Below are 14,236 nucleotides of genomic sequence, written 5' to 3'. Positions count from 1 at the left end.
ACCAGCCGCCCAAGTAGTAAAAGTCCAAAATGCAAGTCCAGAGAGCAAGCCCAGGTGGCAGAGTCCAGGTGTCGTACCAAGAAGCAGGCTTTCCAAAGTGGCAAGCAGGTCTGAGGCAGAGCAGCAGGTCAAGGTGACATGTTGCCTTCTGCAGAGAGTTCACTGCTGCGCTCTCCCTCTTATTTGCCATGGGGGTACAGATTGCCCTAGCAAGTCTTGCCTCATTGAGCTGATCCTGAGGCTACTTACAGATGGCACGCAGATGAACTAGCTGATATTCGTCACTTAGCTAACTCCAAACACAGTCTTTGGCAGCATTGTTGTAAGAGGGAAGGTGAGCTGGAGGGACTGCTTGCTTGAGGCACTGGGGGTGGGCTGTGAGAGTGCACCAGGTCGCTGGAGAGCCAAGCAGACAGTCCTGACACTTCACTTTACAGTGCGGGGTGGTACTTCTGGGTTGAGTGCTCTCCGCTCTTCTATTGGTGGTCTAGATGATCTGATGCTGCTTTGCTGACAGCCGACTCTTCCTCTTTATCCAAGCTGCAGTTGCTCTCATTCTCAAATCCAAGTAATGTTCCTTTGCTACTGGTGGAGAGATTGAGAGGGGTGTGTGTGTAGTGGACTGCTTTCACTTTCAAACCCGTAAGACATCCCCTTGCTCTCCGGTGAGGGGGGTGGGAACAAGGACAGAGGGCTGGCCATGACACATATTGCAAAATGGAATTAAAATTACTTTTGAAAGTCATCGACTGATGTCTGGATGTGACACAGTTTATTCCATTTGTTTTTTATTCACTACTTTAGCATTAACTTCAGTACTTATTTTGTTATTCATTTTGCCTGGAATTTCTTTGCTAGTGTCTATTAGTCATTCGGTTTAAAAATAGTTTTGAAAAGAATTCGCATTAAGACATCTGTTTGCTGTGCTTATGATTCCAGCAAGTTATTTTCATTATTATTGCTTTACAGCAAATTCAAATTATTGTTATTATTTTCTGTGTTGGCAAATTTTCCAAATCAAATAGATTTTTATTTTCAACAGCAAAGGAGCACCAAATTATATTTGAGCATTCATCAAATCTGGTAATTGATTTAATAAAATGCTGAGGCACCATCTTTATATCACCATCCTTTTCTTCCATTTCTTTTAGTTTCCAAATTGAATACTCACCTGTTCTTTCCTTTATAGCAACAAACCCATTCATTTGCATTATGATCATTCAGACTCATCAAAATTAGAATCCGCTGTTACCCTGAATAATTCCCATGCTGGGTCTATCTAGTGACATCAGATGGACCCGCATGTGTGGACAGTCAAACCACAAGATCAAGAGTAAAATAGAATTGTCCAGTGTGATGTATACATGACTCCCAGTTTTGGCATAGTAAATCTCAGACAAAGAAAAGATGGAAAGGAATCAGGATTGAGATAATTGAGGTAGTACCAGAGGTGGGATCCAACCAGTTCTCACCACTTCTCTAGAAGTGGTTACTAATTTTTTCTGAGTGCCGAGAAGGGGTTACTAAAACAACCTCCCTGCCCAATAGGGACTGGAGGTGCGCGTGTACGGCGATGCCACTGTTTGAATCCCACCACCATCGGAACCTGTTATTAAAATTTTTGGATCCCACCACTGGATAATACCAAATAGAAACCAAATAAACTAGTCACTTCGCACACGTGGTTGTGTCAGTTTAAGCTAAATACCCCATTAAAATAAAATTAACTCCAAATTCTGTTGGCTTGTCCAGAGCAAACCAACCCAGTCTGTAGGTGAGCAGTTGCCCAGTTTGGGACCAGAATTGGACAAATGGAAATGGAACTTCCCTAAGTGGAGTTACATTCTTCTAAACCCACTTACTTCAATCTGTTAGAAAGGTGTGACTCTTCTTAGGATTGAGCTATAAATGTGTTAATTCACTTCTTCCTTTCCTCTCCATCCTTGCTTCATTGGCTGACACTCCAGTTCCTACTGTGAGCATGTTAGCATCATGGGCATCATGTACTACCATGGGCAGATATGGTAGTACAAATGCTGAACTGCAAGGTTATGGGAACACAGTAAGAAAAAGCAATACATTGGACTAGCATTTAGTTTCTGATCATATTCTGAATGTCGCCATCCTTCTGACTCCAAGCCATGCCAGCAAAGTTCCTGTTATCACTCAAGGTGCTAATTAACTCTTCCTTGACGTGATCTGCACCTCCGGCTGTGAACCACCTACTGCTTAAACTGGAGGATTTGGCTTTAAGCTGGTTTTAGTCCTATCAACTTCAATTAGAATAGACTGACTTAAATATAATACCCTGTAACTGAATTCTGGATTAGGCCATGGGCCTTCTCTGCTATCACAGCAGTAGTTCTTCCAGCAATGTGGCTCAGAGGTGTGGGCTATATCTGCTTCCAGACTTCTTGATACTAAAGACTGTTATGAAAATGTATTTACAGGAGGGATCTCATGGAGAGAAAACCAGCTAGTTTACATGCATGAACTGGTCCAGTACAATCCTAAACTGTGCAGACCTAAACTGACTAATACCCTTCTAAGTCCCTTAAGGACTTAGCATTGTACTGTAAAGGCACCCTTCTAAGCAGAGCAATACCCTTCTAAGGCCATTCATATCAACAGAATTGAAAGGTGTAAGTATTTAATATTGTACTGCAAACCTCTTTTTTTTTTTTTTTGTCCAACAAGTATGTCACAAGCCTTTATTGGCATAAAATAAACATACAAAATCAGCATACAAAATTTGCCCATTATTGCTCACAATTATAGACACTGGTACTAAAATACTAAATACTAAAATATATACATGGTCCTTCTGTAACTATAGGACATTCCTTCAGCTAAGTTAGTAGCTCACTTAAACGTCATCGGATACTCGACATTGGTGAAGCCTAGCAAAATTACTTGCTGGCTATATGCGGATCATAATACATAGACATTGGTTGGTATTCATCTAGACTTACGTCTATTATTGTTAGCAGAAATTTTGCTACATTCTCACACACTGTGGGATCCATGTTGTTCAAAAGCATAGGTATCTTGAAGAGCATCAGTTAGATTGTTATACAGAAATGGGATAAGTGCAGATTGTGACATTCTGATTTTTGCAAACCTTACACAATGAAAGAGGGTATGATCGAGTGTCTCCACCTGACCCATATTGCATGGACATAGCCTCCTCTGTTTATCAATGTGTTGATATCTGCCATAGAGCAGCATAGCAAACCTCTTATTAATCCAATCCCAATAGGCTGCTGTGTATTTGTTAAAATTCTGATTAGCCAAATATTTTTGCACCTGAAGTAAACTTTCATGTACAATTTGTGAAAATGATGACACCAATTTATGAAATTGCTGACACTGTTTCCCTCTCCCAACTATTAAGTCATTGGTAGCACAATTGCGCCCAGATGTTCAGAGGTTTCATCTGGTGAATAACCACAGGACACGTCTTGGAATTAAAATGGGCCGCAGCCCTTTTTATTGAGGCAGAAGCTGGGCAAGCAAGAGGAGCACATCCGAGCAGCTGGACAGCACCCCTGGCTGACCCCGGCACAAATCCCAATCCATATTGGGGAGAACAGAGAAAGTACTGGGCCACTTGGGGGCCCACCTGTTGTGGCCCCCTTCTTGCTAGGGTGTCGGGCTTGATTGCAGAGGCCTCCGCAGCATGTGCCATGAGCCCAAAGCCTCTTATGGAGGCCCCAACCACGGGGAGGTCCAGCGCACAAGCTCAGCCTCCCCATAAGGATGCGCTCCTCTGCCCAAACTGCCAAGGCTGCAACAGAATGAGCAGCAAAAAACCCTGCCCAAATAGGGAAGGAGGGTGGGTCAATTTGTCCAGGCATCAAAGGCTGGAGCAACCGCATGCTGCCTACGCGATCAGGCTGGGTGTGGCTTGGCCACCTGGCAGGCCCAGGACATGCATGCTCACTTGAAAGCCCCTTGAATGCAAGTGCACCAAGTAGTGAAGCAGGAGACCTTTTGTAATTATCTGCCATGTGGTCAGGCCTTCACGAGAACCGAATTCCAGAAAAGAGATGACCGCCCCTTCATATGCTTGACGTGTGGCTGGAGCGAAGGAATCCCTCCGCTATGGACGGTTGCCAAGGCTCCACAGCTGCTCTGGGAAGGTCTCCGTGTGCTGAATGGCCTCTGGGAGCAAACAAGAGGGGGATCAGAGTTATGGCTTGGAAACCACCCCGGACCCTCCCTGGCTGCTAGCCTCCATACGCAATCCACTGGCGCCAGCGGACTGTCCAGACCGAAAGGGCTGGCACAAGGGGACCTTAGCACACTGGCTATGGGGATGAGCCACAAAACACCCGCTACACACATGCTCATATCTGCATTTGGGCCTGTGGCAAGCCCCTTTGTTAAAGCCCCAACAGGTTAACCTAACCAGGAACTTGCTCGAGTCCGCAGTCTGCGGCTTCCTTCTTCTGGGGGCGACCGTCACCTGGGGTTTTGGATAAGGCATGAACTGTGACCATCCATGTCTGATCATGGATGAGGTCCCAACAGAACCCACTCCTGTGAGAAGTACTATGCTGTGCCTTCTCATCATAAGAAATGGCAGCGATGTCACCCGCTAAGACCCTGGCTCAAAGAACAGGTGATTCATGTGAGTCACTAAGTGCCAGCCCCGGACCGGGTAAGTCACAGTGATTAAAGCCAGGTACTCCCCAAAACCCCTGAGCCAGTTATCGAAAGTACGGTCCATGCCCTCCTTGCTCCATTTCTTCTTATCCTTATTAGAATCTGTCACCCCAGGTCGCCTTCTGCCTACACACACCAGAAAAGTCTGTGAAATACCCATTGAGTGCCCTCTCTCTAAGCTTCTTTGGAAGGTGTGAGCCAGGAGGGTTCCCACTGACCCCGTGGGTGCCGCAAAACCCACCTGGGAAGTTTGCCTGCACATGAGCCATTCTGGGAGGACAGGGACCCTTTCCCTGACCCTCCAAAAATTCCTATCTGCTCATCTGAAGACTCACCTGAGGAAGAACCAGGAAACGGACGATTCGAACCAGTACGTCATGCTGAATGACGTCTGCCCCGCCCCCGCCCTGTCTGCCTACTGGAGACCTCCTCTGAAAAGGCCACTGGCTCGAGCTCCCGCCTGGCTGCCATCCCCGTGGAGGGCAGTGCCGCACTGAGAACGGGGACCAACTTGCTACCCACTGGCTGGTCTGTTTGATAAAGTGCTCGTTTGATAAAGTGCTCATCAAGCCCTGATGTATAGGGGTGACTGAAAAATCCCTGGCATTGCCATACCACCACCAAAAAACCCTGTCCATGGATTAATATAATGGAAGGGGCTACCCCCAGGGGTGGGGTGGGCCGCGTAAGCTGAACCTGGGCTTCCCATGGCCTGTAACGAATGCACAGGCGTACTGCAACCTGGCCACATCATCGCCAATGGTGGGGCAGCGAAGCTTGGAGGTAATTGTGCAGTAACCAGCAATGAGGCTGACGAAACTGTGGGGGGAGTCCCCCCATCTTGCCATGGAGCCACTGGTTCCCGAGCCCTTCGGGCAGTGAGGGGAGGGTACGCCGTTGGCCGTATACCCAGCCCTGAAAGATAAAGCCTAATATGGGGCCTGGATACATCACTAGACTGAACGCCCAGGGTTTCACTCACTGCTCCCTCCCCCACTGAATCCTGCACTGTTTGGGTGACTACGCGGCCCCCTCTGTGTTTCTTTGGCACCATTTGCTGACCAAACCGCCTCCCGACCAAACAGTAAGAAGGGATGTGGGAGGGAAAATACCCCCAATCCACAGGTACTAAACTCTACTGGCAAGCCTCAACTTGCCCTCTAAGACGGTTTAGCTCCCCCAAAACAGCAAGCACCGGTTCAGTTTGCTCCAGGCGTTGAAGGCTGGAGCAACCGTGTGCTGCCTAATATATAGGGAGTGTGCTCCACCCCTTGTACTTGTGCGCCAACACGATGAGGCCGGGTGTGGCTCAGCTGCCTGGCCGACCCAGGGCACGCATGCTTGCTGCTCTGGAGCTCACCATGTGCCCTGCCTCCTGTTGCAATTACGACCTAGTTGACTCTAGTGCCATTATTTAAGGAACAGCAATGAAATCTGAAATTGCTTTTCTTCCATGTACCCAAGTTTGAACTTGTCAGTTGTGTTGATATGCTGCAAGCTTCCTTTCCTCTTCATACCATGACTAGCATAATGTAGTACCAGTACAAATATCAACAAACCTCTGTAGATAATGAATCTATGAGTCTTTATTTGTAAATGTAGTAGCCAAATAGTAGTGTAGTGGTTAATTTGGGATTAGGGTAGAGACCTGGGCTGAAATCCCTGGTTGGCATTAAACTGCTTGGCTCTTTCAAACCCCAGCCGGGAGGCAGAGGGAGCTCCTTATTTGGGCAGTGACATCAGGGGGAGTCACTGCCCAAATAAGGAGCTGCCTCTGCCTCCTGGCTGGCTGGGGTTTGAGGAAGCCCAGTGGGGAGGCAGAGGGAGCTCCTTATTTGGGCAGTGATGTTGCTGCCCAAATAAGGAGCTCCCTCTGTCTCCCAACTGGGAACCCTCATTATCGTTGACTTCGGCTTTTGCCAGTTTCAGTTTTCGTGGACTTTTTCTGGGCAAACTTTTTCTTGGTTTTGAGGATGAAAACCAAGGCAATCGACGAAAACCGAGACAAATTCTGCCCAGAAAAAGTTGACAAAAACTGAAGTCAACGATAACCGAGGTACTACTATATGATTTCCTCCATCTTTATGCATGGCTGGTACATAAAGACTTTTACCAGTTTGCCTGGAGAAATGGGCTGGGAGTCTCTCAGCAAGGTTTAAACACTGGACCAAAGTGCGGTTTATTGTACGTGGAGATTTTAATATGAGAATAGGCCCTGGTAGCGTGGGCCCAAGTCCAGGACTAAGTAGATTGATTGCTAAACTAGTCCTTGAGAAATGAGTTGCCAGTGATATGGTTATTAACAAATTTGGTTTGAAGGTTTTGGACTTTCCTCCTTTAATTTACTGATATTACATGGAACAAGGTATGATAAATCTGGGGACGCATTTACTTTTTTTCACACAGCACACTAGTGCTATAGATTATATAGTGATAACAGCTGATCTGCTTCCCAGTGGCCTCCTTTGAGGCATTGGAGACAGTAATCTCTGATAATAATATTCTGTGTATTATATTTAAATGTTACAAAGACTTCTTTATTCCCACGTCTTCAGAACCAAATAGCACAAACTCTTGCCAGTGAGGAAATTACTTTGCTTAGTAGTAATGATATGTTTTAATGCTATTGGGTTTTATGAAAAGGTAAGACATTTTCTTTCTGTACCTGCTGTGAACCACATTGACTGGGTTACATGCTCAGTTGCATCACAATGCATATGTGTGTGCAAGCCTCACTGATCCACTTCTCTTTTTACACATATTTAGCATGCAGAAACATCTGGCACCATCCAGGCATCCCAAATGAATGATTTACACTCTCATTTTGCTGTCTTTGTAGGAATTGTCATTTCATTACAGATCTTGATGTGTGTTTTTAAAAATGTTTTGACTTCTTTCAGGACTGATAGCCCAAACTAAAAACTGGGCTGCTGTTGCAGCCTTTTCCCTCGAGGTTCTCAGTAAATAAAATTTGCATGTATATCCAGAATGTACTTAATAATATTAAAATGTTTTAATTGTCCCTCAGACCAGGTCAACTGGAGGTTTATTTGGGGGGGAGGGGGATTAAATCTTATATGGTGTATGATACAGTTTGTGTGCTAAAGTAACTGATATGTTTGTTAACAAAATTAATGGCTACTGCACAGCACTTCCGACCTGGTCTCTCTCCCCCCCCCCCCCCCCCGCCCCAATTCTTGGCATATAATTATTGTAATGCAGTACACAACAGTAGGGATAAAATGCTTTCAACATTCAACAATGTCTCATGTCAGATTTCATTTTGCTCTTCTGTATCTTAATGTTTTTATAATGTGTAGTTTAACATCCAGACTACGCTTTAGTGATATCTTTAGTATTATCTCTCTCGACCAAGACAATAATAAATCCACACTGTTCTTTTTATTTCAGAACAAATCTTGTCTTATGTATAAGACAAGACAATGTGGTCAAAAGAATGTGTTCCAACATCATCTGTTTACCAAGTCATGTTCAAACAGTCTTGCTTATTTCAGATGCATCTGAAAGTTTAGATGTTGTATTTGTTACTGAACAGATCATACATTTCAATCTCTAAGCAACCTACAGCACTTATTCTAAATATACTTTCCATTTATGTTCTGTGTAACATAGATCTCCTTTGCCAAGATATTCTATCTAGTTAGTCATTTCTGCTGGATATGTTCATTCTTTAATATGTTGAATTAAATCTGCCCTGTCATTTTTAAAATGCAGATAGTACACTCATAGTTATGGTAGAACAATGGCAATACTCCTCAGCACTTCATATTTCTGTGAACTTCCATCAACGCCTTATGTTTTCCATGCTATATTGTGAAGAGAAACTATCCACCTTTCATATTTCAGATTAGATGTATTCCTTAGGATGTCCATTGCCCATTATGGAAGACTTATTCAGAAAGTACATTAGATATAACGGGATGGAACACTTGAACTCTTTCTTTTCCTTTCTCTGTGGAACTCTGTGTAAGAAGCTCAGCCCAGGTAGAGGCAGCAGCAAGGGCAGCTTCAGTTCCTGTCTCCTCTTTACTGCACTTACCGGCTTTGTATGAATTTTAGACCACGTGGATCTCCCAACCCCTGGCACAGAGTTGTTTCCACTCACTGACAGCTTCTGGGGGAAAGGGAAGGGCCAGAAAGATCTGCCACAACCAACATTTCCCACAGGATCTGCATAGGATCGAACCCAATGCTTCCTGCAAAAATCAATGGCAATGTTTCATTGCTCAGTTCTGATGTAGCACTTGATTTGCAAATAAAGACATGTGAACTGCTTCTATGGAAAAGTGCTAAAAAGGATGTAAGGTGACATTAAAGAAGAAGAGAAGAGTTTGGATTTATATCCCCCCTTTCTCTCCTGTAGGAGACTCAAAGGGGCTTACAATCTCCTTGCCCTTCCCCCCTCACAACAAACACCCTGTGAGGTGGGTGGGGCTGAGAGAGCTCCGAAAAGCTGTGACTAGCCCAAGGTCACCCAGCTGGTGTGTGTGGGAGTGTACAGGCTAATCTGAATTCCCCAGATAAGCCTCCACAGCTCAGGCGGCAGAGTGGAGAATCAAACCCAGTTCCTCCAGATTAGATACACGAGCTCTTAACCGCCTACGCCACTGCTTTCACTGATGATTGATGTTTCATACATGTATATCATCACCATGCTGGAGCCACTGAATAATCATTTCCATGTTGATTCTTCCTCTGTCAGCAGAGACATTTGCCTGGATACTTACCTTTTGGTGAATATCTAGCAGTTTCTTCATCTACTCAGAGGAGACTAATTAGCAATCACCTGCAGTTTAGACAGTGTGAAAGCAGACCAGACCAGCATGATGTTTATGGTATTTGGTATTTGAAAATGCTTTTATTTTCAGAATTCAACAGAAAATCTGTTCTAATTTAGGAGACAGAGGCCGTTTCCGCACGGGCAGAAAATGACGGCCTGGAGACGGTAAAAACACCGTCTCCAGGCTGCCATTCGCACGGGGGGCGCAGCTGCAGCGCAGCCGCGCCGCCCTCGCGCCGCCCGGCTGGCCCGCAGCTGGCGTATTCCCAGAACGCTAGGAAGCGTTCTTTTCGGGAATACGCCGCCGTGAAGCAGCTGCCGAGCGAACGGCAGCGGCTTCACGGCGCCTCCCCCACCCGGCACTCACCTTGTCCCTGGGCCTCCGGCATGTCGCCGAGGCCTGGGGACACGCCCCCCCCTGCCCTCGCGCCCATTTCGAGCAGGCGGCGCAGGGCCAGGAAGTGAAATCCCCAAACCTCGGCGGCAAGAGGCCCAAATAAATGCTTTTGAGTAAATCTTGATACACCGGCTCCACGGCGCCAGCTGCCCGCCTCTTCAGAGACCCGTCCATCTTGGCGGGCCGGTCCCAGCGTCTTTGGGGCGGCGCGAGAAGCGCCGACCCAGCCGTTTCCGCTGCCATTCGGAAACGGCCAGAGTGATTATTATAGCCTATAGTCATTTAATTAATTTAGAAAATAACTTATTTGTTTTGAAGTGTTCTGAAATGTCTTTATTAACAGATAACATATGTTAAAATTATGCATTACAACACATCATGATCCTTCATTTTGAGATACCCTAGCAACAACGAAGACACAATTGTCTCACGATTGTTCCAATAGATAAAACTATGTACCTTTAGAATCATGTAACATTTTGACTAATAAAAATGTATTCTAACAATGAAAATGTTCTCTAGTATGGAGTAAAACTTATATATTCTCCTTCCTCTTATGGGAAAAACTGTGAATGTGTGGACTTGATGAGATTCAGAGAGAGGAGGAAAGAGACAGAAAATTCTGTATTTAAGATCTTCTAGCAACTGTAAATTGTGAAAATACTGCTTTAAATATTTCAGATGACTGAAAACATACAAAATATAGTTAACATTTTTTCACAACATATACCTTAAAATGCTGAAATTTTACTAGTTTTATGTCAACTATCTGATTATGCCTCTGTAGTCAGACACACACATAACCTTAAACTGACAGCTTTAAATACATAAATTAGATCTTAATTACATTCACATCCCCGCTAAACAAACATCTTCAATATCATACAAAGAAATACATTTCTTGGGCCAACACATCCACACTGGAAAACTGTCTATACAGAATGTTTTTAAGGACCAAAGTAAAAATTATTTCAAATACTATTCTCCAAGGCCTTTTCCTTTCCCAACTGTGTCCTTCAAAGAATTCATGTGCAAATCAGACAGTGAATTTATGTTACATGTATACATAATTGTGACCAAACCATGACAACCGAAGGAGGTCTGGGTCTTGCCCAGCACAGAAGTCACAACCATTGTCTGCTATTTGCAATTTTGAATAATTCTGCTCATAAATATTAAGGGCTCAGTGATAATCACAAGACGAGGAAAGCTGGTCAGATAACAACGCTAACAGTTAAACTTTGCCCAGCAGGAATTATTTTTCTGTGCCAAGCAAGTAATTTCTTAAGCTCTTCCCTAAAGCTATCATGTAGCCAAGCATAAATGAAGGGGTTGTAGCATGCAGAACTCATAGCAAACCAATGACAAAATAATTGGGCCAGACTGAAATAGTAAGCATCAATAGCACTAATGTTAACGTCTCGAATAAGGTTGAAGGTGTGAAGGGGAAGCCAGCACACCCCAAAGACTACCACTACCATAACCAAGAGACAAAATGTCTTTTTCCTCCGAGCTCTATCCCAGTCAGCCTGATTTTGAGTCACACTACCTGGCATAACCCTGTTCTTTAACTTGAGAGAGATCTTAATGTAGGATACTAGTATGGCCAGCAAAGGAAAGAGGTAGGTGATGAGCAGCAGGCACATAGCATAGATTTGTCTCTGATGCTCTTGGTCCCCCCAGAACTCTTCACAAAGCATGACTCCCTGTTGACCCAACTTCACATAATAGGTATGTGCCATGGCTGGCAATGCCAAGCAGCAGGAGAGAATCCAGATGAAGAGAATCATGTAAGCACTGAGCTGCAAGGACACTCGACGTCTCAGTGGGTGCACAATGACAATGTATCGATCTACAGCAATGGTGGCCAGGGTGAAGATAGAGACATAGACTGTGACAGGCTGCATGAAGTACACAAAGTAGCACATACTGCTGCCGAAAATCCAGCCACGAGGCTCAAAAATGTAGGCAAGAGTGAATGGGATGCAGGTGGTGCACATGGCCACATCAGAAAGAGCAAGGTTCCCAATAAGGAAGTTGGTCACGTTATGCATCTTCTTCACATGCAGAATGACATGAACCAGAAGGTAGTTGCCTACCATCCCAACAACTACCACACCTGTGTACATCAGAATAATCAGTGATTTTAGCCGATGAACCAACTGCAAGCCATGGAAAACCATTGTCTCATTCATAGGAGAGTTGTGGGCCATTAAAGTGTAGTTGGTGGGGATGGTGCCAGAGCCTTCCAAAAATTCAGACATTGGACCTGTAAGATAATAAACCATCAATGTTCGGGAGCCTTTTGTGCATAAACTGATGATTACAAAATACCTATAACTCATATTTCCATCCATAACCCAGACACGATATTGATTTTGTTACATGAGGAAAGTCACATAACTGAAAGTATACATCTATGTATATGTAGTCTTTTGTAAACTGATATGGCCTCTGTTTTGTAAACTGACATGGTAAACTGATCCTCTGATCTGGAAGTGGAAGGTGTTAATTGTTGTGGTCCTCCACATCATCTAAAAGCCACATGGATGCAGGTGGGAGGTGGATGATATCACCCTTTTGGTTCTTCCATGAACATTTCCCCTCTTTTTCCCTCCTGACCTACAAGGCTACTCCATATGGGTCCCATAATTCCAGGGTGCAAAAGGACTGCAAAGGAGAAGAAAGAACAGGAAAGATCTATTGTCATTGCATTTGCCGATTATATGACCCAACCAAACAACTAATTTTTCAAGTTTAAAGTTTCATCCAGGGCAAAGGACAACTAAATACATTTAAAAGATATATATTTTAAAAGTTGTGGGTGTGAAAGTAAAAAAAGAGTAAGAAGAACTGGGAAAGTAAGCTGAGAAATCCAATGTGCTCACTCTACCAATCAATAAAAAACACTTCTCAGAATGCAACTGCCTTGGGAGAGCTTGCTAATAATAAATGCCTACACATTTAGCAGTATTTCTATGAACTAAAAATGCAAAATTTAAAGAGATAGACCTGAGATTTTCAAGAAACTGGAATCCAGGCAGATACAGCAGTATCAGAAATCTTTCTTTTCACTATAGCCTTGCTAGTCCTGGGACACAAACTGAGACAAATTAAGTGCAATATTCAGTAATATGTACTGCAACAATTGGATTCTTTAGTATCAATAATATTGTTATCAGTAATTGTATATTGATTTAACCTCGTTAAGGTAGTTTCCCCACAATGCACATTCTACTCACCATATTAATGCTTCCAGGTCCCCCATTATGTAATAAACATTCCAGGTAAGCATAGAATTTTACTACAAAAGAATATATGTTAGAGTGCACTGGAACAATGAAAACCATGATGTGAAACGTGGTGAAATTCAGCCATTTGAATGCATCTTCTAGAGGAAGGGGGCTGGAAGAAACAAGGGTGACCACACATAATAATTTAAGTTTCCCCTAGAGTTGTCAAAATTCTACATCTAATTAAATTACACATAGAGAATGACATTTTTAAAAAGTAAATTGATTCCCTAAGAGAAACTCCTAAACTAAGTTACTGATTAAATGAACAAGTCAAATGATTAAATGAACAACCCAAAAAGAGCCAAAATAGATACAATGATAATGAGAGACAGCATTACACAGAGACACCGATGTGCATGCAGTTTAAACATTCAGTAATAATAGAGAGCGTCAGAAATAGAACAAGTGGGGTTTACAATAGCTACAATTTCTTTCCCTTACCTTTACACAGATAAACTGTGTTATTCAGTATAAGGAAGAGACAATCCTGGCTTTGCTATCGTTGGGTTCCTGAGTCAATATGCTGCATCTAGCTTGTGAAACCAATGAAATTGTTTGGTGTTCAAGAAATTAAAGGGACAGAGGCAGATTTTTCTGGCATGCCAGGATATTCTCCTTCCATTTTTAATTTAATGTACAAATAACAGGAGTTCATCGAGATCCTTCCCCAAGCCCCATACCTACTGATTTTTATATACCTCTTTATATACCTTTTATGTACCTTTATATACCTTTTATGTACAATGCATCCATTAAGCATCTTCCTTTCCCATTTCCTCTCCCAGATACTTGACTCTAAATATTGAGAAACCTACAACAGAAGCATGGATAATCTTAAAAAATATTGCCATCTTGGAGATTAAACAAACACACCTGACAAAATTCATTTTGATCTTTCAATCCTCAAAAGCTGCAGGAAGCATCTTGGGGCACAATTATTGATAATTGTTGCAAAAAATGTAGTAGTAAGTAAACTGTCAGGAGAGAATTTCAGCAGGCAGCGCTGTTGATACTCTCCATGGTGCTGCAACAATCACGAAGCTGCTTCCCAGTCCTTCAACACTTCCTCCATGA

At 43.5% G+C, this 14,236-nt stretch overlaps 1 protein-coding gene across 2 annotated transcripts; it reads right to left on the bottom strand.

Moving 5' to 3' along the window:
• Positions 1-10,194: 10,194 nt before the first annotated feature.
• LOC125437987 (prolactin-releasing peptide receptor-like) lies at positions 10,195-13,762 on the bottom strand. Of its 2 annotated transcripts, XM_048506102.1 has the most exons (3): positions 13,604-13,762; positions 13,109-13,170; positions 10,195-12,135 (listed from the first exon to the last, which is right to left on the bottom strand). In XM_048506102.1, the coding sequence occupies exon 3, from the start codon at positions 12,128-12,130 to the stop codon at positions 11,081-11,083; it is 1,050 nt and encodes a 349-aa protein (XP_048362059.1). In that variant the 5' UTR covers positions 12,131-12,135; positions 13,109-13,170; positions 13,604-13,762; the 3' UTR covers positions 10,195-11,080. The 2 variants fall into 2 exon arrangements, with proteins under 2 accessions (XP_048362059.1, XP_048362060.1); XM_048506103.1 differs by lacking the exon at positions 13,109-13,170.
• Positions 13,763-14,236: the final 474 nt, after the last annotated feature.

The sequence above is a fragment of the Sphaerodactylus townsendi genome, linkage group LG08 (assembly GCF_021028975.2).
Source record: "Sphaerodactylus townsendi isolate TG3544 linkage group LG08, MPM_Stown_v2.3, whole genome shotgun sequence".
NCBI lineage: Eukaryota > Metazoa > Chordata > Lepidosauria > Squamata > Sphaerodactylidae > Sphaerodactylus > Sphaerodactylus townsendi.
This window is presented reverse-complemented; position numbering and strand designations above follow the sequence as displayed.

Bases quoted from the DNA above. Each gene is read 5' to 3' on its own strand.
- LOC125437987 (XM_048506102.1), bottom strand. From the start codon at position 12,130: ATGTCTGAATTTTTGGAAGGCTCTGGCACCATCCCCACCAACTACACT.